Source organism: Gavia stellata, chromosome 7, assembly GCF_030936135.1.
Source record: "Gavia stellata isolate bGavSte3 chromosome 7, bGavSte3.hap2, whole genome shotgun sequence".
Lineage (NCBI taxonomy): Eukaryota > Metazoa > Chordata > Aves > Gaviiformes > Gaviidae > Gavia > Gavia stellata.
The window spans coordinates 19,497,780-19,524,592 of record NC_082600.1 but is presented as its reverse complement, the minus strand read 5'-3'; the positions used below and the strand labels follow the sequence as shown (position 1 = coordinate 19,524,592).

The following is a 26,813-nucleotide window of genomic DNA, read 5'->3' as shown; positions in this document are numbered from 1 at the left end:
TTTGCATTTAGTCATAAAATGTCAGTAAAATAACCTTTTGACTTTGATCTGCTTTTTGGGTTATAACTTAGAATTTCCCGGTGATAACAACTTCAGTGGAGCACGAGGAGGAAACTTAAGCTAAGTTCTCCAGCAAATCAGAATTTAAAATGTCAAAAAAAGAAATGTGCTTTGTGTTTAAATTTATGATTATCTTTCTGTTAAGGCTGAAGAGATGATTTTGACAGGAGGCTTGAAATCTCTACTTCCCCATGTGCTAAGAAGAATAATTCGATGCAACAGACTCAGTATTAGTAATACTTCTGGAATGGCAGAGGGTAGGTAAACCTAACAGCTCTAAGTGCAAAAGTGACTCCATTTTAGATTCATAGCTATGTGTTTTCTTTTTTTGTTTGTGAAGGAATGTAAGAATATCAAAAGCACTGAAGTAAAACAGAAGAAAATGTTAAGTTGACTTATGTTAAGTCACTTAGGTGTTTTTGAAATCACACGGTAAGCACCTGACACTGTGTTCTTAAATCATAAAGCTACATCAGAGAAAATATATCATCCTACCTGTGTAAAGTACATGGACTTTGTTTTCAAAGTTTGCAGTGCGTCCCTCAGCTCCCAGTTATGTCAGTGAGAAATTACGTATACAGAAATTATTTGAAAAAACCTTTACCCAAATCTGGCTTTTCCTGCATATGTTATTATTACATTTGTAGGATGACATACTATATTCTTCACAGAGACCTTGCTTTACTTAGCACATCGGATACATTTTGGGGAAGAATTAGAGACGTGTTACAGAAGTGGTTTTCCGCTTCATTTGTTGCAGAAGTTGGAAATCACTGACTCAGCAAGACTGGGAATTATAAGGGGGAGGGAAAAATTAGTTTTATACTCAGATAACTGAATGCATTCTGGAAAATTGTTTTCTGTCTTGCCTCTCATAGCTGAACTTCTACAGATGCGGAGAAGTCCGTGTCGTTGTTCCAATCAACTTTAAAATGTAACTTAACCTAACTAAAAATACTGTGGCAAGTAGCTGATCAACAAAGCTGTGTGTAACAGCATTAGTATAACATAAGAACCTTAAGGGTCATTTTATAGAATCGTAGTGAGTTTTGAAATTACGGTTTTCTTTTCCATCAGTATATAAGTTGAAAAATATTAATGGAAAACATGTTATAACATTAATAATCTGCAGTTTGCCCCAACTGTATTTTTAAGTGCATGTATTGCTGCAGTAGTTTTAAATGTGTTAGTTTTAACATTTTAAAAAAGTATTGTTTACATGCAAAACAAGTTCAGACTTCTAGCCATGAGCATATAGCTCCATTATGCAAAGACTAAAAAAAACTAGGGTAACTGGAATTTCTCAGAATCCTTAAAATTGTTTTAACATTGTTGGGTGATATACTACTAAAATAATTATTTCTTACTGCCCTCATTGTAATTCACCAAAGAGATTAAAAACTGTCTCTAAACTTCTCTGAACTGGGACATGAGTTTGTTGAGTTAATGCATGGGTTGATCACCATGTCCAGCTTCACTAACATTGCTTGTTAATATATTCATAATGATGGATCCATAATGCACGTATATATGTAAGCTGATATAGGAAGGGAAAAATATCTTTTCATCTACAAAGAAAGTAAGAATAGTTATCAGGAGGAGCAATAAAGTTGTCAAAGAGTTATAACAAAGCTTCCTCAGATTACAGAATACCTCCAAGTTACCTACAGATTCAGTCTGTCAGCTGTGACTAGTATTTTAAATTCAGTGTTGTCTGAATTGAATGCACTGACTAAAACCATAATTTTAAGAATTTGTGAATATCATCAGCAAAGTAGAAAGTGCCTGTGGATTTCACATGGACAGCAGGGAATGAAGTTGAGGGGTAACTGAATGTAGTATTTTATTCAGTGGTAAATTTAGTATGTTTATTTAACAAAAACGTATTTCTATATTTAGCAAGAAACTGTTTCTGTATTTAGTAAATTTTGCTACTAATAAAATGAGTTTTTGTGCTGAGTACTCCCAAGAGGGCAGTTTGTGAGCACATTCAGTATGCAAATACATGCTTACCTCAGCCTTTGCTTCGCATTTTTCCATCAGGAATAGAATTTTATCTTTTGGTTTCTTTGTTAGCTTTGGTCAAGAGGTCAGGGCTGATTTTCTACAGCCTTTTAAGGCAGATCATTGATTTCAGCTAAATTATTGGCTCTTGGATGACAGAGTACTGCAGTATTTAAGAAAGTGAGAGCTTCTATGCAGCCTCTTACTCACCTGCCTGATATCAGACACAGTAATAACCTTCCAAGACAGTATCAATACAGAAGTTAGGGACTGTTAATTGGCAGTTTTATACACCACAGACTAGTTGTACTCCAAATTTCCCCTCTGTATTTGAACAGCTGATATTTACATGCAGGAAAATTAAAATTACATTTGTATTAACTACTACTGTTTAGAAAATAAACTTTTGCTAAATAAATGAATGTGAGCTTTCTTCATTGATACTTATTGCAAGAATGTTAACATCTTTAGAAGCTATCACATGGTAGTAGTCAACAACCTTTTAAATCAAAGTTGATTCCAAGAGAGCAAAGTGTAACAGTTCTGTTCATTTTAGGCTTTTAAATCAGAAATAGTAGAACTGACTGAGATTCAGTGCAACAGTCAAGAGTTTATTCCTGAGCTGTAATTATATTTGTTAAATTGCAGCCCACAGTAAAATTCTATAGCCAACAAACTCCAAAGAATGGCCTACATAACATCAAGATACAGGAGTTTGCTGTTGGACTGGCCATGATTTATAGCTTGGTATTGAATGGGAAAAAAATGTCGAAAGGGTGGTATGCAATAGCCTTTCTTTGGCTCTGTGCTAACATTTGCAAAGTAAAGTATTTTCCTATAGAATACTAATTTCCCAGGTTAGGTAATAAATTATGTTTATATTTAAAGTCATAGAAGTGTTTTATTAAAGTAATTATGCTGTCTTTATTTTCTAGTACTACCCATGTCTGCCAACTATTTTAGCTGTGAACAACTTCACATACAGAGTACATCTATCTACGATTTTAAAAACATTTCAAAAAGTTTTTTAGTTACAGACTTCTGAATCAAAAATTTCCTTGAGATAATTTTTTATAGACCATCTAAAGAAATCTATGCAGAAAAGTTACTGTTTCACAAACAAAAAGCTGAATTAATAACCAGTCATTCCTACCTTCCACAATTTCAGGCTATAAACAGGCCAATGTCATGATTTTGCACAAGTCCCTGGCTGATGACTTTGAGAAGTTTTGTCGTGCAAATGATGGACCCCTGCCGCTGCTGTACAGAAGTAAACCAGGTGATTGGAAATGTCCTCCTCTGAGTAGTGGTTCTGATATCAGGTAACTACGGACCAACTCTGCTTCTCAAAGTTCTGCAGTGAATGCTGGTGGTGATTAGGAGGGTTTCAGTGAACAGCCTGCTCACACTGTTGTACATTTTGAACAAGTTTCTTCTCTTGGAGTTATACCTTTGAATGAAAACTATGCATGAGTAGAACAGCCTGATTGTCTTGTTCTTGAGAAACATGTTACAATAATTGTCAGCATTACAAGTATTTCTCTAATGCAAAAGTGAATTTTTGTGCAATTTCTAATACTTTGCAGTCTGAGCAAGAAGAGTTAAATAATAGGGTTTTACCTTTGTTTTATTTAGTAGTCACGCAGGCATGGTGACCGCATCATATTTGTAGGGTCTCTAAAATTTGAAAGATGTACTCCTATAGTAAACACTAAAAGCAAGACTTAAAAAAGCTCCCTAATTTTTGAAGTCCTGAGAAAAGATACGTATAAGGGATAAAACCTAAAAAATACCGAACTTTAACATGTTCTGTTTATTGGATTGTTGTTGTGCAGAATAAGGTGTTCTGGGGTTTTTGCATGTGTTTGTTTCATTGCTACTCAGAAAGAAAAGAGGTGAATAAAGTAGGCTGTATCTAGTGGTTTGATACTGGGTTAATGTCAATTCAAACAATTCACTTTGTTTTCAAAAAAATACGATAAAGGTGTGATAACTTCTTATTTCACTAGAACTGACTGCCTACAGTACAGAATATATGAGCATGGAGCTTGTACTGGATCACTGAAAAGCCTAAAGGAGTATTCTGAACAACTTAAGGACATGGTGACTTTTTATTTAGGCTGCAGCTTCTCTTTTGAAAAAGCAATCCAAAATGCTGGCATTCCCATACGGAATGTTGAGCAAAAATGTAATGTAAGCATGTATAAGGTAAGTACATGTACACACACACATAGTCTTTGTCGTAACTTCACCTTTGAGTATTTGTCCATATTCACATTATGTGCATATACCTAATGCTCAAAATCAGCTCTTTTTTCCTACCTGCATAGTAACTTTAGGCATATGCTAGTGCTGAGAGCATATAAATACAGGGTAGAATATGCCCATCCTCAGTTCAGTGCTTTTCTCAGCTTCCTGCAAGGCCAATCTGCTTTTTTATTCATTTATGGTGACAAAGTTTTTCCCTGTGCGCTGTGGCAGCCATTTCATTTGGATTCTCTTCTGGTTTGCCTTCTCCGTTTCAACCGATGACCCATGCACTGTTCTGACCATGCCTTTATACATGTCCTGCTCTCCATACCAGCTCCAGCTTGCAGTAGGAATATTCGTTTTATGAGTCATGACAGTAGCAATTTCTTCTGCACGTATGACAGCCACATTTTTGATTTTTTGTGGGACAGTAGAGCCTTTAAACTGCATATTTGCTGTGAACCCAGACCTCTGGGACAGAATATGTTCCCAAAAACTTGAGGCATCTACCATAGCACTGAAAATTATAACTGTGCTTAGAAAGTTTATAGTGCATATTTTAACATTGGCAGAAGTCCTAGAATAATTCTGGCTCCAATAGGTAGACCCTTTAATATTAAGAACACTTAAGTACACATTTGCATGCCTTTTTCATATAGTTTGTATGCTATTCTACTAGACAAAGGTTATTGTTGTTTTCAGTGTTACCATTTCACAATCTTCTTGCTATACTCCTAGTCAAAATGAAGGCGCAAATGTATGTCATACACGAGTCCTTCTACCAAGCTTAAAAGGAAAAAAAAATACAGCTATCTGTCTACTTATAACATTTCAGAATTAGGAAAATTTCATGGTTTATAGCACATCAATACTGTGAAGAACTGTACAATGTGTTTCTTCAGTGACAGGTATAATGATTTTTATTATAAAGATTGCTCATGAACATTTTCTGTACACTCTAGCTGTCTACATACCTTGTTTACATTCAAATGCAACTTAGTTATCAGACATGTTGTTCTAAAAAGCTAAACTGCTTTATTTCTGAATAGAAAAGGTGCTTCAGCATCCTAGTCAGTGAGGATGAGGAATTCCACAGAACCTTTCTAGATGCATAAAAGAATTTGTATGTGTGGAATTGGCATGCTGCTTCTGTAGAAATGAGTCCTGCCAAGCAGCAGGAGTTCCTGAGCCTTGTATGTTACAGAACACTGTAGCTCCTCTGAATTCAGATACAGAGAATAGATTCAGACCAAGTAGATTTGTCACTGTAGTATACTTTTTATTAGCTTTTTCCCTTTCTGTATAGGGAGCACACAGTTGTTTTCTGACAGTATTCAGAATGTCCTGAGCTCACCACATTGTATACTGCATGTACCAAAGCAAGAAATGTGCAATGTTGAAAATTTTAGTGATTGATATGAAGCTCAAGGATAGAATGCTTCACTCCTGCACTGCTGGATCTTACAAAAAAAAAGTTATGGGATGCTAAGAAATTTTTTTTTTAAAAAAAGATTTAAAATGAATGTTAGTATGCAGCCTTTCTAAACTCAATTACAGCACAAAGTTTTAGACTTACTTCTTCTAATAATTTAGAAGTATTGTTCAATATTCCTGCTAACACCTTCGATTCTTTTAAACTGCCAGACAGCTGTGCCTTGCTACACCGTTTCTACTTTTTGCTGCAACTTAGTAGTCACAATGAGACCTATTCCTGAAAGCAAGTTGGAAGCAGCTGTGCTAGCAACATCTGAATTAAAAGAAGCCCATGGAGCACCAATTCACATGGGTGACCCTGGTCAGTGGTTTTCATGTTTCAGTCTGCATGCACTTTACTGTGTATAAAAATGAAGGGGGGAACCATGGGAAGTGGTAGGACTGAAATATATGCACCAGTAAATTTATTATGTTTTAATCCTTTCTAATGGTCACAAACCTGTATTAAAAAAACAAAACAAAAAGAAACAAAAAAGTAGGTTTTGAATGAGCCAAACACAGCAATTTCTTGGATAAAAGATAGCTGTCTGATGTAGATAAATTAAGTTATATGGCAGGGGTGGTTTTGGTAAAAAGTGTAATCACATTTTTCTAAAATGTATGCAGTTTGATGTATATGTGAATACTTTCTTGCTGTCAGAGATTCCAGTGACAGGGTAGCAATGATTGACAGCATGGGGAGAAGTATGTGTGGATGCATTTTGTGTCTTAGCGGATGACTGTGAAAGTAAATACTGCATTATTTTTAAAAATACTGAAATAGGATACATTGAGCACAACACTTAAGACAAAATAAATAGAAATATGACAAGAATATATTTTTTTTTAAAAATCCAGCTCAAGCAAGTATAGGCCTATTCTTTGCAAGGGAAAACTGAAAAAAAAAAAAAAGATAGAACAGGATGCTGTTTGGAAAAAAACAAAACCAAACACCTGTAAGATGAAGATAGATCACAATAAAGAAAAAATTCCCCTCTGCTGACAGAAATTTGTCAATCAGTAGGCTCATGGGCTGCATACGCGGAAGGATCACATTGCAGAGCATGGAAGGAGATGTTAATGGTTACAGTACACCCCAGTAATATATTTGGTCCGAGTGCTTAAATCTGAGGAACTAGTAGTAAGTCATTACTTTGAGTAGTGCAACAAGATGATCGGACAACTGAGGGTCTCCACTATTTATTTATTTTTAACAGAAAATTATTATATATACAGATTATATCAATTCCAGAAAAGACAGTGTTGTATTAAAGTGTCTGAAGAATTTAAAACTAAGGGACAAGAGCAAGTGCTTAGAATGACCCAGAATATTACAAGTAGGTGTTAGAATAAAGCAAAAGACAATTTAGTGAAAGCTGGGTAAGAGTGAGATGTAGTTATCTAGCCCAGAGAGGTAAAAGAGTGGTTGCTCATTTCTCTAGCTAAAGGACGTAGGAAGCTAAAGCAGTAGAAAACATGTTCTGGAAAGAGCACATTTTGCATTGCAGTCATTTTTTCTTGTTTGCCAGTGTTATGAATACAATTTGTCTGTTGGGGAGAAGATTTATAATATCTCGGGAAGTCAGCATACATGTCTAGCTCATGTTTTCTTGCAGAAATAAACTAAATACATTTTTACTGATGTCATCAAGTACAAAGAGGAAAAACAAGTCAGCTTAGGTTCTGGGGACATGCACTCAAAGGCAAACTAAATACGCCATTTCAGTGGGACTTGCCACTGTTGCAATTCTAGCTTAGTGTTATTGAATGATGTTTGGGGTCCACTCTACCCCCTGCTTGGTAGTAGTACTGCTTAATTGGAATCTCTTATGATTCAATTTTTGATCGATTCCAGATCTGCTGGGAATACAAGATCTTTCCAAACCAGATTATGGAGATCCAGTTCGCCTTCACCCTGGTGATATTCCAGTGTTTTGGGCCTGTGGAGTAACAGGAGTAGAAGCAGTCATCAACTGCAGTATGTACTATACTTGGAGACTCTTTTTAAACTACCCTTCAATCTCTTTTTCCCCCCCCCTCTCTCTCTTTCATGTTTTTTTAAATGTGGACTGAATGAGTTGGCTGATTAGCAGGCTTGATTTTAGGGTGCACTAAAAAACACCCCAACCAAACAACAAAAAACCTTTGGCAGGACTATTTTCCACAGTGAATTAAAGGTCTACTTGCAAGGAAGTTCTTACTGAAATTGCATCACTTTTGTTTGATTATTTTAAAGGCAGAAACCTAAAGCTCTGGCAGCATCAAAACATCTTTTTTAAGCATTATTAAAAATTAGAAGTTAAAAGCATTCTTTTTTAAACGTCTTCCTTTTAAAATATTATTTTGTATTACACTGCAGTAAAACAATAATAAAGGGAAAAAAGAAAAAACCTAACAGCCAGAAATCTTTCCAAAATGTTAAGAGCTAGCAAATTGATTGACCTGCAAAAGAATTTTGAGCTTTTAGGTTCTGTTCTAAAATGAACACACTTTACATAAATGAAGCTTTGTCCTCCTCACAGAGGTGTCCTGCACTTTATCCAGTCATTTGTAACAGTCATGAGGACGAAGGGCAAGAAAATGCAACTAAACCATAGTGACAGTATTACATACTGCTTTAAATAACTAGTGTGAAATGAAATCTCATATGAGATTTTAGTTCTTACTGAAAAAGAAACTTAATAATCATAGGCAGTATAACTGGGAAAGCCTTGGGAGGTCATCTGCTTTGTCCTTCTCTCTTGCAGGATCTGCTACATTCTTGTGGTTCCTTACAGATGTTTATCTAAACTGCTCTCAGCACCTGCTGTAAATATGTTCAGCACTAGGAGCAGAGACTTCTTTTCCTTTCTTACATACAACCCCTTTTCTCTGGTCCCAAATCCAAACTGAAAATCCTGCTCTTTCCTGTCTTCTCCAGCAGTTTTATTCATATTTCTCATGCATCCTTGTTACAGGGAAAGGAGAGAAAAAAATTGCCAACCTCTCTACAATCTGTTGCCCAAAGCAGCTCTCTATCCTGCCTTTGCCTGGAACTGGCTCTTACTTTTGTTTATTTCTCCGTTTTCTTTATTAAAACCAGTTGCCATTAATACATTCCAGGAATTTTTTGGCAGTTTATATCTTTCTGTACTCCTTTCTCATCTAGGTAGTTAAGATTCTGCCATACCACCAGTACCCATACTTTAGATGAATCTGCTAGCTTCTCACAAAAAACATTGTCTACTCACATGGTTTGGTGAGGTATATTAAACCATGTTCCCCAGCTGCTTTTAAATTAACTAGCCATAGACACCCAACAGATCTAGCACAGATCAAGCACATATGTACTTGTTAATGAAATATCTCCTTCCTTTTCACCACCATAACAAAGTAAGATTTTGCTTGTACCAGTTGTGATTTATCCAACAACCTACCAATTTTACCAAATCAAGTATAAATAGGTCAAGACCTCTGAAATTAGTATAAAGGGAGCTACTATGCTGTCAGGTCTAAATAAGCTTATTGTTCACCAGGGTTTTAGATGCTACTCAGATTCCCTTTGCTAAGGCTTACTGGTCACCTGTTGTCATTACTTGCCAGTTTACAGGTCTCCTAGCTAGGTCAGCAAGACACTGCGCAGAGACGCTATTCCTCATTTTCTTAATCCAGTAAAGGACTTTTCCTAGCCGGGAGGCAATAGTTGACATATCCTTGTAATAGTGATATGGCAAAACTATTCAAAGGTACAAGAGAGACACTATAGCTTCCAGCAGCACTCTAGAACCTAGAAAATTAATTTATTCTTATAGAAACAGTATCACCAAAAACTTAAGCATTAACTTGTTCTTATGTCAATGCACTAGTTTCTTCATGCATGTCAAACCCAATTTTCAGATTTGCCAATTCCTGACAGACTTCCTTCGAGGATACCAGTGTTCAGTTCCTAAGTTGTAGAAAAACATTATCTCAACTACCCAGCTTCTTAAAAGTTAAAAGATTTTCAGATGTATATGCATACAATTCTTTCTCAAAGTGTATTAATTGCTGCAGTGTAACTTAAAATATCACCTGTTTTTATGATATAAGTGTCATCAGGCAAGGACTCTGTGTGTTAAATTAAATAGCTTTTTGCTATTTTAACATTCTGATACTTCAATATATTGAAATAACGTGTTTAACTGAAGTTTTTCACCCATTTTAGGAGCTCCATTAGCTTCTACTCATTCTCCTGGCTGCATGTTCATTACTGACCTAAAGAATGACAATGTCACAGTCAGATCCTCAAGAGAAGTCCCACAAGTCCACTGCATTTCTCAAGATCCTCTGCATTACAGTATTGTGTCAGCAGAAGCAGCCCAAAAGATAAAGACTGTAGAAACCCTAATTGGAATAGATCCAGGTAAAAACAAAAAAAACCCTCTCTTCCTTTAGTGGATTTGTAACGAGGTAGATATGACCTATCCTGCTTTTTTAGATAAAGTTCAAGAACACAGTAAGACTCTAAAGGCAATATTAAGATTTTAAAAAATTTTTGTGGAATACAGTGAGTTGATATAACTAGGTCTTACATTTTCTGTTACTGTACTTAATATCAGAGTCTGGCCAAAACCATTCAACCTTATGGGTAATGGAATATCTGATCTTGATGACTGTATACTCTCAAAGTACACAGAGGCATCAATGTTTACAGCAGACTGGAGAGTCCACAGGGAATAAGAACTGTTACTGAATGAAACTGGTATGTAAAGTATAGGGCATCTCAGCATGCTGGTAACAGCTACATGGGTATTCACTGTTGAGTATATAGCACATTTCTTCACATATTCATGACTACTGTGCTCCTACTAGAAAATTCTAGTAGCTGCGTGTGCTTTTCAAACATCCCTCTCTGATGGGTGGAATTACATCAAGCTCTGCTGACATACTCATCACTGAGGTGTTGTGTGATGGACCAAAGTGACCTGATCACCACAGAAGGTTGAGAAGTAGGGCTGCATGTGTGCACAAGGAAGATGAAAGGGAAAAAGGCGAACTGAATAGTACAACCATTTCTAGAATACACACCGAATTAGTCCCCTCTGTCTAATATAAATTCTGATCTCAGTTTCCCATAAGTTTTCTGAAATCCTCCCTAGGCAGTAGTGGAAAACAGCTTAAGCCCAGCTCTCCCAAGGTCCGGGTTTGGGCTGTGTGCACAATATGTTTGGGTCTGTTTATTTTTACTCACAAGGCCTCTCCTTTTCCCACTCTCTGGAGTTCAGCTTGGCACAGTGCCACGCTCTGCAGGAATACAGGACCTAACTTAAGAGTTAGCTCATTTTATTGCTGAAGGAGAGTACAGTACTTGATCCTACTTAATATACCCCACTTCTCAGAGACTAATATTCTGTCCTTCTGTTACTTAAGTTTTGTTCAGAACTTTTCTGTGTCCACTATCTGTATGTTGCCTGTATGTTACGTAGGAGGAACAGAGGAAGAAATGGCTAAGGGGAAATTGAGGACAAAAAGAGGAAAGTACAGGGTGGGGGGGAAGGTGAGAAAGATGAAGATGTGAGGAGGCTAGAAAACAAGAGTGAGGACTTACCTCACTTACCGGCACATCATGCTGGTATTCGTGTTTTTCAGGAGTGCTAGCAAATCAAAAGGACTGCACTGTGAACTTGTGTTTCTGAGTGCCAGGGAAGGGAGAGGGGATAGGAAGTGTTTGAACAAGGCAGGACATATACAGATAACACAGTGGTGCCTCTTCAGAGCCTGACCCATGAGAAGAGACATCTATTAATATTCACCTATTTCTCAAGGTCAGATAACATGGCTCTCTACTATATGAAGTGTTACAAGATCTTTTAGCAGTCACCTGGATACCACTGTATTAGTTGAGTTTATAAAAGTCCCCTGGTAACTTATAATGTCTTTGAAACCTCACTTCTGTGGTTAATCATTTCATTAAGTGGAATTTATTTGGGAATTAGCTCTTCCCTAAGGGGATAGAGTTAAATAGAGACAAAAGACTAGCTTACTCATCTGAAGTCTGCATCAAAACTTCTGTAAGATCTGGGATGATTGAGTTGCAATCTAGCTTCAGTAGCTAGACATGGTCTAATATGACTGTCACCACAGATCAGAGGAAAGCAGAGGGCCAAAGGAAAGGAAACAATATGCAATAAGCTCTCAGAAAAAGAAAAAGCTGTTTACACTAATACTTAGAAATGCTAGGTATAGTAGTTTTCAAAATCCAGTTAACTGAAATTCTTAACCTGGAAGCACAGCCCATTATCTTCATTACTCATATCCTACACCTTCCCAGGTTTCCTGAGGAAATTACCCCAATTCCTGCCTTGACAAGAGGTTTTTATTTCTCTTTTTTTTTTAACCCATTTTATGTCATTAAAGTATGCAGGTTCACCCACACAGAAACTTCAAAAGGAGAAAAATATATTGAAGTGTACTGCTCTCTTTAAAAACACTTCTGCAGGAGACCGGGGTATAATACATCTACACCGCCAGGACGAGCTGCTGAAGGCTTGCCTGTCCATCTCCCATGCTCGGTCAGTGCTGATAACAACTGGATTTCCCACGCACTTCACTTACGAGCCACCAGAAGAGAATGATGGGCCCCCGGGAGCCCTTGCTATTGCAGCTATATTGCAGGCCTTGGAGAAAGAGGTTGCCATAGTAACAGATCAGAGAGCCATGAATCTGAACAAAAAGATTATTGAAGAAGCTGTTCAACTAGGTAAGACACATATTTTCTCAGTCTTTATCTTGCCAATTTGAGCCAAGGTTTGCTTCAGTTAATCTCACTGTCACTTTAGTACAGGATTTTTTTTTTTTTCCCCAAAGAATGAACCAGAGTTCATCCTCTAAGCTCTGATCAGCGTTGCTATGATGACATTTGTTAAACCTAGCTGGCATCAAGTTAATGCTTATATAGCTGGGTAGTGATTCTGGATTAGCTGTTTGTGATGGATTCTGGATGTCTGTTCTTATTCTTGTAGACCTGTTTTCTATCTCAAGGTCTCATTTACTAGCTCTAACATCCAAACGAGTTTAATTTAAAGTAAGGATGCAGGGAGCTTATCAGAAACTGTAAATACATTAAGTCCTTACTATTCCATCTGTTCTGCTTTCTTTTTTTTTTTTTTTAAAGTTGCTCATCACACATCAAAAGAAGGTGGTACATATTATCTGAACTGTATTTTGTTTTCCTGTAGGAATCCTGAAGAGACCTGTCCCTCTATTGAGTTATCAAAAGGAAAGTGCTGATTCAGCTTTAATGTTTTTGTGCGAGAATGGGAATCCTGGAAGACCTAGGTATGTGTATTCAGTTTTTGAGAATGGGTCACACCTCTACTGTGTAAAGTTATAATAAAAATAATGACCATGATCTAAGAAGGCATAATGGTTACAAGTAAATCCTTAAGACTTGAATGAACAGAACAAAACTTTGAAGCCAAACATTGGTATTGGAGCACACATAGAGTACAGAATTCCATGTTATTCTGCAATTATGCACTTCTGGAGTACAAAAAAAAAGAAACAATACTTGATATAGCAATAGCTCTTTTCTTTTGAAAAATTTCTAAAAGCTTTTCACCTGTTATTCCATAGATATATGTACACAAACACACGATATATTATTTTACCAGTTTTTAAATCAGTGAGAACATCAGAAAGGGGAAGTGTTATGTCAGAGTTACTGAAAGAGCTAGGAAGAGAGTTGTGGAGTGCGTTCACTTCCTAGAGCTTTGGCTCAAGTCTAACAACTGGGGAATCTGATCTGATTTAATAAAACATCCTGTGTTTGTAATAGTGTGAAAGTGATCATCCTATTATCTTTAGGCAGCCAAAGCCAAAATTACAGATGTATGCATGCACTTCTCAATATTGATTTGAACTGTTTGCATTGTGGAGTATACAATGCCGGGCAAAAATTCAGATTTTTACAAAGTGTGTGATTAGGGTTAATGCACTGGAGAATTTGCTAAGTAGCTGTACACACATTTCATTACTTAGCAGGCAACTTACATTTCCTTTAATAGGCACACATTGCTCATTTTTATTGATCTTTCCTTGTAAAGTGTTTTAATGTAGTTGCCTTCAGTTTGTTCTCTTTAATAAAAAGATCTTTCACCCTGGTATTTGCTTCATCAACTTATTCAATTCCCATTTCTTTCCACAGGTTAGTGTATGCTATAATTGTATGCTGTAATAGTATGCATGATACTGTCTTCCTTTTTTATGTATTGCTTTAAAAATGTTTTATAGCCATGCATAATATAATTACAGCCAGTTTCTATTTCAATTGGTCCCACAGTTCCAAAAAGCTGAAGTAAGTGTTTCTTTAAAGTGGACAGCTAACCTGCTTAAGGTCTCTGGAGTCACCATAGATACCCACCCACAAAAACATTTAGTAATTCAGCAGAATTAGTAACCTCTTGACAGTAAAATTGGAGAAACAGAAGTGAAATAACTTAATTTTAACATGCAGTGGCAGAATTGAGTACTAAAATTCTGCTTAAAATGTAGGACATCTCCAGTACATCTGTCTACTATCACAACTAGCAAAACAGCCATAGACTTAAAGCAAAATCCCCCAAATCTAAAGAACCAAACCAAAAAACTCCTTAACTAGAAACAAATGAACATTTGCCAAGCAATGTAGTTTAAATAGAGACTATATTTACACTAACAAGGATTTAAGTGATCATTAATTTGCCACCTGTTTGTTCTCTTTGAAAGCACTTACAGAGACTTAAGTCTTACAAGATATGTATTTTAACGTGAAACAGAGCAAGGCCAGATGGCTGACCCTAAGGATCGCTGGTTAGAAGGATTTCAAGAACTTCTCCATTTCTTGGTGGCAAACTAAAGCTGTGAAGAAACTAGACTAACCTTTGAAAATAAGCTGTAGAGAACTACATTCAGAAATAACAAAACAGTATCCAAGTTTTACCTTGAATCCCAAATGGTCAAAAAGTAGAACCAAGCACAACAAAAGAAGCAGCCAACAGAAGAACTTTTTATGTGAGAAGCACAGCTTTGACTCCTCTCCTCTGTTTTTTTCACTCGTCTCTAAACAGATTTGATCACCTGATAGCAATAGAGCGTGCTGGGATGGCCGCTGATGGCAATTATTACAATGCCAGGAAAGTTAACATTAAACATCTAGTGGATCCCATAGATGAACTATTTTTAGCTGCACAAACCATTCCAGGAGTCACAACAACAGGTATGTGTGAGCTTGTGTTATATTCTCAGAAGCAGGAGATGCACAAAACAGTAACTCACTGGAAGTGAAGGAGAGCAGGAGGCAGGTGCTGAATAACTGCTTGGGGGCCACAGCTGTTTGTCATGGTTGAATTTAGAGACCGTTGCTGGAGAAAAATTAGAGGTTTCTGTTGAAGGGTTCTCACAACCAAAAAAATGGAGTTAATTTAAAAGTTATTTAAGGATAAAAAAGCAAGCCCAGATGTGTGTATTATCTGTACATAAGTGTGCATACATATGCTTCTCTAAGTGTAGTTTTTGACACTGACTTTATTCTGTATTTTATGTGTGAAAGGCAGCATAGAAAGCAAATGAGTACTGAATGGAAACATTACATATTAAATTATTACAGTTATTTTTATGGTTGTTACACCTGTGTTAAAACAGCAGTCTGGATAGAATCTTAGTTCATATTGCAGTACATTCTCTTGAGCAGGGATTATATATTTGCATCTATTATAATAGTGCCTTCTCTAACAAAATGTACGTATACAATAATAATCTTTAAAGGAGTACATTGTCCTTCCTGCCAAAACTACATTAGCACTTACTAATGCATCTAGTAAGAGTGCTGTTGTCAACACAGTGCTCCTCTCTTTTGTCGATAGTCCTTTTTTTCCTGAAAACTGACTTGTATCTGGGTTTGAAAGAATATGCCATAGATCAAGGATTCCCAGATATATGTAAAGTGTTGCACAACGTCCTTGTATGATCAAATGCTTTGTGCTACACTGTGTGGCCTAAAACGGAGTTAGGAGGTATATAATCTAAATAAATATTAGAAACAAAATTAGAAATGAGTTTCACAAAATTAGAAGTAAGTGTCCATGCTAGGGTGATTTCAGTCACATCAGAACATGTCTGCTGATCTGGCTTGTTTTCTTCTTGTAGTGCTGTGGACTCACTCCTAAGTATCACCATAAGCACTGGAACTTTGACTTCTCACTAGTGATGTTTTTCAAATGTTTCCACAGAATTTAGAGAGCTCCTGCAGAGATAACGCGTAGTCTGATTTCACTGTATTGGAATCATTTGAAACCTGTATCGCAGAAGAGTTCACTGGTATTTTTTGTATTATTTTAAAACTTGTAATACATTTTACTCAGATTTAATTCAAATTTTTGTCCTATTCTTAAGGACTAACTTCTAACATTCAAAAAGAAGCACTCTAGATGGCAGTCTGTTGGCAATCTCAGCAGAGAAGTCAAAGATTGGCTGAATAAGGATAGAAAAAGCTCTCTTTCATAAAGATGTTTAGCAAAATGCCTCAGAGCTTTATCTGCTGCAGTTCATTTCAATTATTTTGTCCCTGATTTTAAACTGTTGATACAAGGGCTTGGTCTCTCCAGCTACTTATGTAACATCACATCCTGATTCCTTTGACAAAAATACCCTAATCTCTTAAAATAACTTCCAGAGCAGTTCAAAGTATATTATTGATTTGGCACAGTGTGGAGTGTTCTGCACAGTGGGGATTTGAATCTGTTCAGCAGAATTTAGTTTGTTTTAAACATTCTCTGAATATTCAAATATACTATGAAATGTCATTAATTAAAAATACCACGAGCTTGTGAATAAGAAGAAAAGCAGTTATCCAGATTCACTGTGTCCCATTGCCGTGAATTTTCTCTAAAGAGATGTCTGTCTAGAAAATGATTTAACAAGTCTTAGGCTTCAAAAAACAATTAAGGTATCTATCTGCTCTGATCTCCCATGGAATTTGAGTACGTGGATATTCTACACTGGAGAACTAATTGAGTATCCATAGAAAAACAATGTCATTTTTTCTTACATTGTCTGTTACCTAGCTAACATTGCTTATTTTGCTTATCACACTAACTTTTTGTGTCTCTTTTCAATTTGATTACAATTTCTTGGGATGGCTGTTGGCTTTTTTCAATGTATTTCTGTAAAGCCTAGCTTAACAAGGCACGAATCTGGGCTGTGGCCTTTGCATCTTCTCTCTCATTACTCGTGATAAGGTATTGCTACTGATTATGTACATTTTTCTGGTGGGGCTGTCTTTGACTTTCTTCATGGTCAGTAGGAATTTGGAGGCATATATCTAGTGCCAAAATAAAATACAAATATTGTACAGCACCCATTCGGGTGGAGTACTCAGATAACTTTATAGACCAGAAAAGAATACTAGAAAGATCAAGCTTTCAGCCTTACAGAAGTCTTTATATATTGTGCTCAGTGGCAAGAAGTGCTGTGTTAGTAGGTGGAGAGGGGAAATGTTAGAACATTTGTTACATGGTGATTAACTGCTGTCAAGTTTTGCATTTAAAACAAGACCTGTGTTTAACAAAATCTGATCTAGGAGTCTGACCACAGACAAATCATGAACAGTGCCTACAACTGTATGGGTACCGATATCATAAAAAGTCTTGGAGCAAGCAGCAACCTTCCAGAATATGCAAAATAAGAAGACATGAAAGACTGAGGTTGGAAGGACTCGTTTTCCACAAAAGATTGAAATAAAAGATTAAGAGATGTTACCAAAACCACATGCTATTTTTTTCCGCTGTTGTACAATTGACATAGCTATATGCTATTTATAAAGGAGTTAATGAAAAGCTTTCCAAAGTACGGCATGAAAAAATGTGGTCACACTTGTTTCCCTTTCATACAAATGATTTTTAGCATGGAAGACTGACATTTCCTGCATTTTTTATGAATGTAGTTCCAGAAACCAATGTCGTCAGTGAAAACCTGGGTGGAAGATCGGACAGAACTATTTTTCCTCTGCCTGGAAAGCACTCAGGCCTTTAGAAGAGGATTCATCTTGTCTATTTTCAGACATCTGTATTTGAGATGTCTGCCTTGGGGTGAGGTGAACTGAATGTTTGAAGGGTCTGTTTCTCTCTGCTGACTTTAAAAGAAGTCTAGCTGACTAGCTCATGTGTAGATGGCTGCGTTTTCTCGGGTGAATCTCACTCTGGAAATCAACAGTAAAATGTAGTCCTCTCCTGACATGTAGAGGAAGAAGAAAACAGATGGTACAGGAAAATTTTCAGTGTGATGTTCTTTTCCTCCCAGTGTAATGCTAATGGGGTCCATCCACAGCAGTAGATCTACTAACTGCATAACCATCCTGGTGACGGGACTTCCGCAACGACAAGAAAAAGCAAAGCAAGGCTGATAGGAAGAAACCCTGAGCAACGGATTAGTATCTTTCAGTTACAGAAACTGTTGATGATCTTCAAAGGACAAGAATTCATTTTAGTCTTTTTAAAGGCTATTGAGAGCAAAATTTTGCATTTTGAATATAAGAAAAATCAAAACATTGTGCGGATTCTTACAAAACAGTAATAACTACTATATTTATATATGATGATAGAGGCAACATGATTATGTCATTACCTATTTGAAAAGTACTACCAACAAAGAGATTTTAGAAAGGACCATTAAATCCCAACACCAAAATAAATGTGAACAGATTATTAAAGCAGATATGAAAAAAGATCAGCTGTTTCATGGCAAATCCTTTTATGTAAATTATATGTCACTCAGTTACGTTCCCCTTGACTATTTGGACTTAATGAGTTAAATAAAAAATCGCTGCTGAGAAGTAACTTTCAATTTCACTTAAAGAAGAAATTTGCTACAGACTTATGTGAGATATTTATGCAGTTACTAGAAGTGTTACATTTATCAATTTTCAGGGCTTGAAGTATAAATTATAAATACTGTAATTTCTCTCCTCTAACACATGCTATGCATTAGAGCACAGTCACATTTCAAATGCAAATACGATACATTGCAGTGAGGACTTAGAGCTCTTCACTGTTCTGTTTCACAGACATTAACCAGGATTTTTCTATAAAAAAATCTTCAAACTTGAGAAGATGCCATTTAGACTAACAGGTGAAGGAGAAATGTTAATTTCCATTTAAATAGATGGAATTTTTTTTGTGGGTTTTTTTTATACATTGGTAAGAGTCTAAAGGTACTATCCAGCTTTCATGTAAGCTGCTAATTTATGTGTTATCCTCACCTCCAGATCTCTGAATGATATCTAACAATTTTATGTCCCAAACATAGGGTTGCCTAGAATTTTCCTGAAATTACATAGGTCCCATTGATTTTACTGAAATCACTGAGACAAATACATAGTGTTTCTACTTGACTAGAAAAATCAAGGCCCCACACCCTGAATATATGAACACTTAAAAAAAAAAAGACTAGATTTTTTTTCATAAATTACTAGAAAAAATGAAAACAGTAACAGTACCCAGGGTTGGGCTTTTTTTACATTGTGGCACAATGATAGTGATCTGTATAAAACAGATTGCCAGTGCAGTAAGTCCTACTTCTGCCAAAGTCCTTACCTATACTTTTGCTTATCTTTATGCAATAATTGCTACTTTTAATCTCTTTTTTTTAATTAAAGCTTTTAACAAACCAGAGTTTTTAATGTTTGCTTTATTACAGAATCGTGGGCTAATTTCTCAGGTTTATTTTGGATTTGTTTTCTGTCTTCTTTCTCTATTTGTGCTAATATATTTATGATAACGTATTGTATATAACGCTTATTTAAGGCCTTCTGTAAGCAAAGTTTACTAAATTACTTCTGTCTGCAGTTCATGAGCACTTGATAATTTTGATTTCTTTTGCCTGCACCAGTAGAGCATATATTGCATATATACGCTTACACGTTATCATGTGACAGGTGATGCTTTCAGCTATTTAATTCACAGTCTTCTGTTTTTAGACACTTATGATTAAAAAGGATAAATTGTCTCGTATGGAGCTACGAACTGTCACAGAGACTCTGGATGCTTTCTAAATGGATTGTTAGTTATATGCTGGGTTCATACTCATTTGCTCTTCTTCTCTTTTAATAAAGGTGTTGGAGATGGAGGAAATGAATTAGGAATGGGCAAAGTAAAAGATGCTGTAAAGAAGTACATAAAAAATGGAGATGTTATAGCTTGTGATGTTGAAGCTGATTTTACTATTGTAGCTGGTAAGGGATTTTTTGGGGGGTGGGAGAGTTGTTGATGTTTGAGAATAGAATTGACAAGAAAACAGCTGTCTTTCCAACTAATTTGTATCAGCCCTTTCTTTGTATGAGCAAGTCATCATTAGCAAACAAATCTGTCTCTGTGTTATGTCCATTTTCTGAATAGTTAAGCAACTACGGTTCCAGCAGGAATGACTGAAAATTGAGGATGTTCCATGAAGAAAGTGCATTTAATTGGAAATAGTTGGGCAAATCCTGAATATTATTGAAAAATCACACCTTAAATAAAATAACAAGGAAGACTGCAGAAGTGATCTGTGTGGGAATTAAAATGTCTATGCACATATGAATTTTCAGTATAATTGATGAACTTCTGTGGGTGTGACCCTGTCAGGGTCATCAGTCATACTGCTCTTACATGAAGAGATGATAAGGCCTTTCAACAGCTACTCAAGGACAGATATACATTATTAATATACAACAAAAGTAGCTATAGCTAAAATTCTCTTCTATCCTAAGATCTTAACCAGCACGAAATAAAATTTGCAGTGAAAGAGTTATGTTCAGCAAGGACCAATTTATGAACTGAATGGTCCATATTGTACTTAGCTCAGGTTTCTAGGTTTCTAACCTAGGTATCTAACACTCTTGATATTAAACCAGCAGTTCTGGGGGAGAAATGAATGTGGTGATAATTAGATCTACTTCTTACGGCTATATGTTTATAGTATCTACAGTGGCTGTTCTGGCAATTCTGATGATTTTTACTTTGAAAACAACTATCACACCGAGACCCTGCAAAGGGAAGTGGGGCAGAGGTTTGGACATGTTTAAGTGTGGAAAACTACATGCGCTAAACCAATTTCCACACTTTTTGAAAATTTTGCTATTCTGCATCTCTGGAGAAGGTATCAGGCAGCAGAGATAACTTCTCACAGCAAGTTTCGAATCTAATCATCTCCAATACAGTCTTGACAAAGAAGCTGTCAAACAAGACTGTGTGGACTGATTTGATAGCAGCATACAGAAAATTTATGCATATTAATTATGTTAGAATGTCCTTTTGTATATGATACACCAAGAACACATCATCAAGACGCAGACAATTAGTTTCACCATGGCTTCATAGCTTATAAAATAGCTGAATTCTTTAATCAGTCATCATTTGTGACCAAAAAGGGATTCTCTGCAGTGGTACAGCATTCCATTATAAAATCTGACACCAGTGAAAATTTGCCTGGTTTAGGATACTTTATCAAAATCTTCTATCTCTGTGCAAAAGACATTGGGCTGTAACATAGCTCCTCACAGTTCACGGACTTCACATTAAGCCAAGTGGAATTGTGTTAGACCATGCCCATTTGAGTTTTTGCTTTGTTGGAAGGACGAACCACAAACTAAGCTAGATGGAAAGTTGCAGAAATTCAATCTGAAATACTACTGAAAACATTTTAATATGTTAAGCAATTGTTTATTCTGAAATAAATGGTCCAAATTCGTGTCAATATTATTTAGTTCATATCCACATTCCATTTCACCATTGCTACATGAGACTCAGTTGTATGTGCCTAACGACTTATGCAGGTTAGGTATCTTTGCAATAACTATTGTTGGTCTTTTTTACAATTTGGTTTCATGGTGATGTTCTTTTGCAGGGGTCTCTAACTGGGGAGGCTATGCCATTGCTTGTGCTCTGTATATTCTCAGCACTTGTGAAATGCATGACCGCTATCTGAGGAAAGCTGTTGGGTTTCCACAATTATCGAAGAAGATGGTCTGGCAATCGGCACTTCCATCGGTTACCAAGGTAATTTCCGTAGGGCCAAAGAGTTGTGACTAGCTCGTGGCATGTAGGTAGAATTGGCTACTAGCCACTAAATCCTACCTAGTCCAGTTCAATAGCTGACTTTCACATGGTCTTTTGGTGACTTTTGGGAATCCCTGGTGAATGAGCAGCCGCACTGTACTTAGAATATTCCACAAAGGATTCAAGACAGATGGAAAATAAAAATCCTCAAAAATTAATGTATTTGTGTGCTGCGACTTCAAGCACAAGAGAACGCTACAATTTTATGGGCAGTGCAAGAAATCCTTGTATTGCTGATTAAAATTCTCTGTTCACTTCCTTAGCATCGTTCATGATTTTATAAATCTCCTTTAGATGTCTCTCTTCCAAAATCAAAAGTCGCAGTAGTAATTCAGAAGCCACTCCATACTTCCGATCTTTGCACCTTACTTCTGATTTTTCCACCTTTCCTAGTTACGTTAGACCCTTTCTATAATTAGTTTTGAGTGTTGAAATTAAAGTTGGAGAAAGGCTTGCAGATGAATATTTTTAAATGTGTTTTGACTAATGCAGCTCTGAACAATGTGATATTCTGGGAATGCAAAGGTTTCAGACTGAGAAAAAGTAAAATAACTGAAAGGGGTGAGAAGTGACTGTGATCTGTGCTCATCCTGCTAAGCACGTGGTTCTATTTTTAACTTGGCAGTGTTTAAAAAAAAATATATATACACTCAACAATCAAGTAAGATTTGTTCCACCGTATTTGTAATAACTTAGGAACTTCAAACTTCAGTTTCATTGGCAGAGTACCTCTATATAGAGACTTGGACAAAACCAGTAAGTTTGTGATCTCCAGGAATGCTAAGCAAAATGTAATCCATCTACCATAGATATTGCCCACAACAGTGGAGTATTTCTCCTGAGATAATAGTACGTTCTGCATGAAATTCCAACAAAGCACGTCTTAAGTATTTTAGAGTAGGTCTTACTTTTTTTTAATTCTTGTTATTTGGATTTTTGATCTAAAGGTCATAAAACTGAAACTGATCCCAACATTTAGCATAGCCATATAGCCACTTATCCTTTGACTTAACAAAGCATATAGCACCTTTCAGTGCAATCTTTTCCAAAAATAGATTCATTACTTTTCACTTTTCAATGTTTTTTTCCAGTTACAACTACTGGTTTTGCCCTGTAAATTAACATATCCTAAAAACTACTGTGATCAAAATTCCTGGTAATGAGATACTGTAATTAAATGTGATATTGTGTACAGGAAATCCTTCTTGTTTTTGTTTTACTAAGCTGTACAGCTGGGAATATTGATAATGATCCAATAATGGGCTATTGAAAGTGCAATACTAAATTGTATTGAGATAAAATTAATGGAAACAATTTTGTGGAGGAGAGAAAATTACAAAATGTCTGACAAGAGAATATGATATCTTTAATTATATATCATGCAACAGTAAACAGTGCAGAAGATTGAACACATTAGTGTTCACATACTCCATTAGGTATAAAAAAAAAATCAGACCATTTATGTTTATATGGCTGCTTTCTGCCCAATCCAGCTTCTTTTAATGCTTTAATAATTACCCTAGTAAGATAAAGAGCATCAATGCACATACCCACCTTGGTGTTTGTATTTATCTGTTTGTAATTGGAAAGAAGACATTTGAAGGATTGCCTAAGCACCAAACAGTATTCTTATAATGTGTTCTATTTTTCTTCCAAAAATGGCATTCCTTCCTTGAAAACTATAGATCATAATTACTAAATGAAGACTTCCCCTGAAACACAAAGTTATTTCTCTGCAGCCTTGTGTTCAAGCAGTATCAGGATTGCACTGCAACAAACCCCAGAACTGTGGAGCTCTCCATTCCCACTGAACAGAATGCTCAAGTTGTTTTAAGTGCGTGGATTAGTCTTTACATATATTTTAGTAAGAGATACTGCAAAGCATTTGTTCCTTGCTGAGAATTTGATGAGCAAGGAACAATTTGATCTAAACAATCTTTACTTACCTTTCAGTTGTGGAGTTGAATCATAATTACAATATTGGTTTGATCTTTCAGATGATCATGGTACTTTTTCACCGAAGTGACTATAGGGAAATATATTAATTCATACATATCCAAACGTAGCTAATGCTGAACATCCTACAGTCAACTCTGCATTTTTTTGCATCTTACAGCCAGGTTAATATATCAGACAGTTGTTCTTTTACTGAACTCTTTAGTAATGGTAAGAAATTAACTGTATCATATTTATTTTGAGATTATGACCTACAAGAATATGAATTACTTTATAAATGAGCTATATATAAAGATGTGACATTTGTTTCAGTATTCTTTATTAGCTTTGTCATTCATAAGGGAGGGGTTTTTCCTGAATAAAGTGCAAATTAACAAGCTCTTTTTCTATTAATTTGATTATTTTTCTGGTCACCCCACTCCCAACATAAATATTTACTAAAGAGAGAACTGTGAGCAAATTGAAGCACTTTACAGCTAAGGAAGCATACTGTACATTGTGTGTGATGTTCCTTACAATTACAAACAATAGCATTTGATGATAGAATATGGTTTATCAGGCATAGTTCTATAGTATTAAGCAAGCAAGCCTTTTTTGCCCATGTAAGCAGATCAGAGAGCTCTAACATGTAAATATGTAGGAGAAACAATTCAAATTAGAAATGACATTTTATGTATCCAATTCAGGCGTCTCTTCTGTGGCACGAGAGATACTCAGTGCTAAAAACCTCTCTCATGCAGAAAGATCAGGTGCTGATATTTGCATTCATATATATGATTATTCATATGATATAAGCTGATGTATATTTATAATTTTATAAATTACAAAGTAGCACTTTTTATGCTACCAGTGTATCCAGATCCAGATACCAATGTATCCTTAAGTGGCTGTATCATTGCTGTATTGTTACATGATGTCAAGACTGACACCATGTAACTATGCATATTTTTTCTTTAATAGAAAAACAGTGCCTCATGTAACTTTGTTGCAGCTAAGAACTAGGATGCATTACCAGGAAATATAAGACAAACCTTTATGAAGTGCATTCAGAAAGCAGTTTACCAAATTGTACCAAATTGTCTGCTAATTGACCATGCAAGGTATGCTTTAATTCTTTCAGAAATGTTTATATTTTGGCCATATACTGTATTATGTAAAATACAACCATATTGTTTCTTAATGCAGATCTAAAGCTATTGTATTCTTTATGGTTTAGAAGTTTTCCTAGAAAAAAACCTAATGTTTAGTAAGAGAATATTAGACACTTTAAGTTTATAATTTGTTCATCATTAATTTGTGTCCAGGAGATAAAGGACTTTGCTAGAGGTTATTGTATGGAAATATCAAACAAGAAGTATTTAAACCTTAGAACTGTTTGTCAAGGACACTGGTAGGCCCGTTTCAGTAGTTATTTCCATCAAAGCAGGATCTCACACAAATGGAAATAGAACAGTATAGACCAAAGACCAGAAAAGCCATTCCTAGCAAAGAAAGGGAAGAAAAGGTAGGTGTATGACTATTTCAAGGTCTTATGTAAATTACCACAGGGTTGGGGCAGGGGGAAGCTAAGACATGACTAGGCTTCTTATTTTTCTTGGATTTTTATTAACAGAATTAAAGAAATAAATTCTCTTTATAGGAAATGCTAAGACAGTAGAAAGAGTTTTGCTGTGTACATTTCATGTCAAATGAAAAGCAAAGCAGTTTATGCTAGACATACACCCATTTGAAACTAGGTTTTCTAATGGCACTGTGCATAGAACTAGTGTTTTTTCAGAGCTGATTTTATCCCATCTTTTCATTGCGCAATGCTAACTGGCCTGTAGCTCACAGCTGACGATTTTGTTCCCTCTGTGTAGTTTAACAGCTCAACTTGGAACACGGTTTGTTATCTGCTTACATTTCTGTTAAGCAAGAAAATAAGTGTTATAAACGTGAAATTGAGTTGCAGTTCTAAACAAATTACGCTTTTTCAGAGAATCCCAAGGAAGCACAATTTCAGGGTTTTCTTTTTTCCCCATCCCTTCCCTAAGCAACCAGAATTCTCATAAAATCAATAGAAAAAAGAGGACAGAGAGCAAAAGGCATGTAGCGATCACAGAAGATTCATGGAAGGAAAGTGTTTGTGCAGCCTGTTCAGGTACCCTCTGTAACCTTTTTTCCTGATGTATCCTCTTTCCCTTCTGTTCTTTTTCTTCAAAAATGCATCTGCAGCCAGCTGGGGAAATGACAGGTAGTTTTTTGAGATACTTCGGGTGTGATACTTTGTGATTATGATTTGTGCAATATAGGAACTTGAAACCAGGCAAAAAAGGATTCATGTTTCTGAATTGACACTAATGTGCTGTTTGAGGGAGGGTGGAGAACAATAATATCATTCAGTAATTAAATAGCAGTCAAGAATATAAGCCTTTTGACACTCCCTAAGTTCCAGATGCTACATATATTCTTTGGGACAAAGGAAAAATGTGTTAGCAAATTGCTGTCAAAATAAATATCGATGTGGTCAGTCTCCCCTGGAATTAAAATAAAGATCTTGATGAATGCTCTTGTCTGATTCAGGATTTTAATTATATTCTATTTCTTTTTTTTTTTTTTAAGGAAGAAAAGCTTCTGAAAACACTTGTGCGGCATGGGGTCCGCAGTGGAAAAACTGCCAGTCTAGAAATGGAAGTGGACGGGCTGCCCTTCTACAACACCCATTCACTTATGATTGAAAAGCTGCTGCGAGAAGCACAGCAGTGACCACCCCTAATGGTTTCTACATCAAGAGTTGCTCCCCTGTTATTTCCTTATTCCCTAGGCTCTCACAAGGTCAGATCAGAAAAAGGTTACTTTTCATCTCTGGTGTCTTGGCCATGCGCAACCTTTCATTGTTACCCTTACGACATCTCTGTGAAGCAAGAAGGGGATATCATCAAGATGATTTGGTCTACCTTGCTTTTCTGTGATTTTATAATGGATAATTGATATTAAATGGTA

The 26,813-nt window shown here is 36.1% G+C and overlaps 1 protein-coding gene across 1 annotated transcript; it reads left to right on the top strand.

The window, feature by feature from the left end:
* Positions 1-214: 214 nt before the first annotated feature.
* DGLUCY (D-glutamate cyclase) lies at positions 215-26,813 on the top strand. The gene is made up of 12 exons (XM_009819665.2): positions 215-317; positions 3,233-3,386; positions 4,074-4,272; positions 5,959-6,109; positions 7,643-7,765; positions 9,971-10,168; positions 12,245-12,505; positions 12,984-13,083; positions 14,853-15,001; positions 19,892-20,011; positions 21,664-21,815; positions 26,433-26,813. The coding sequence occupies exons 1-12, from the start codon at positions 215-217 to the stop codon at positions 26,574-26,576; spliced, it is 1,854 nt and encodes a 617-aa protein (XP_009817967.2). The 3' UTR covers positions 26,577-26,813.

What these genes read in the sequence shown, in the direction of transcription:
- DGLUCY (XM_009819665.2), top strand. Translation starts at nt 215, where the DNA reads ATGATTTTGACAGGAGGCTTGAAATCTCTACTTCCCCATGTGCTAAGA. An exon ending in GTAATGTAAGCATGTATAAG is followed by an intron (nt 4,273 to 5,958) that starts GTAAGTACATGT and finishes TTAAACTGCCAG; the next exon opens with ACAGCTGTGCCTTGCTACAC. An exon ending in AATTCACATGGGTGACCCTG is followed by an intron (nt 6,110 to 7,642) that starts GTCAGTGGTTTT and finishes GATCGATTCCAG; the next exon opens with ATCTGCTGGGAATACAAGAT.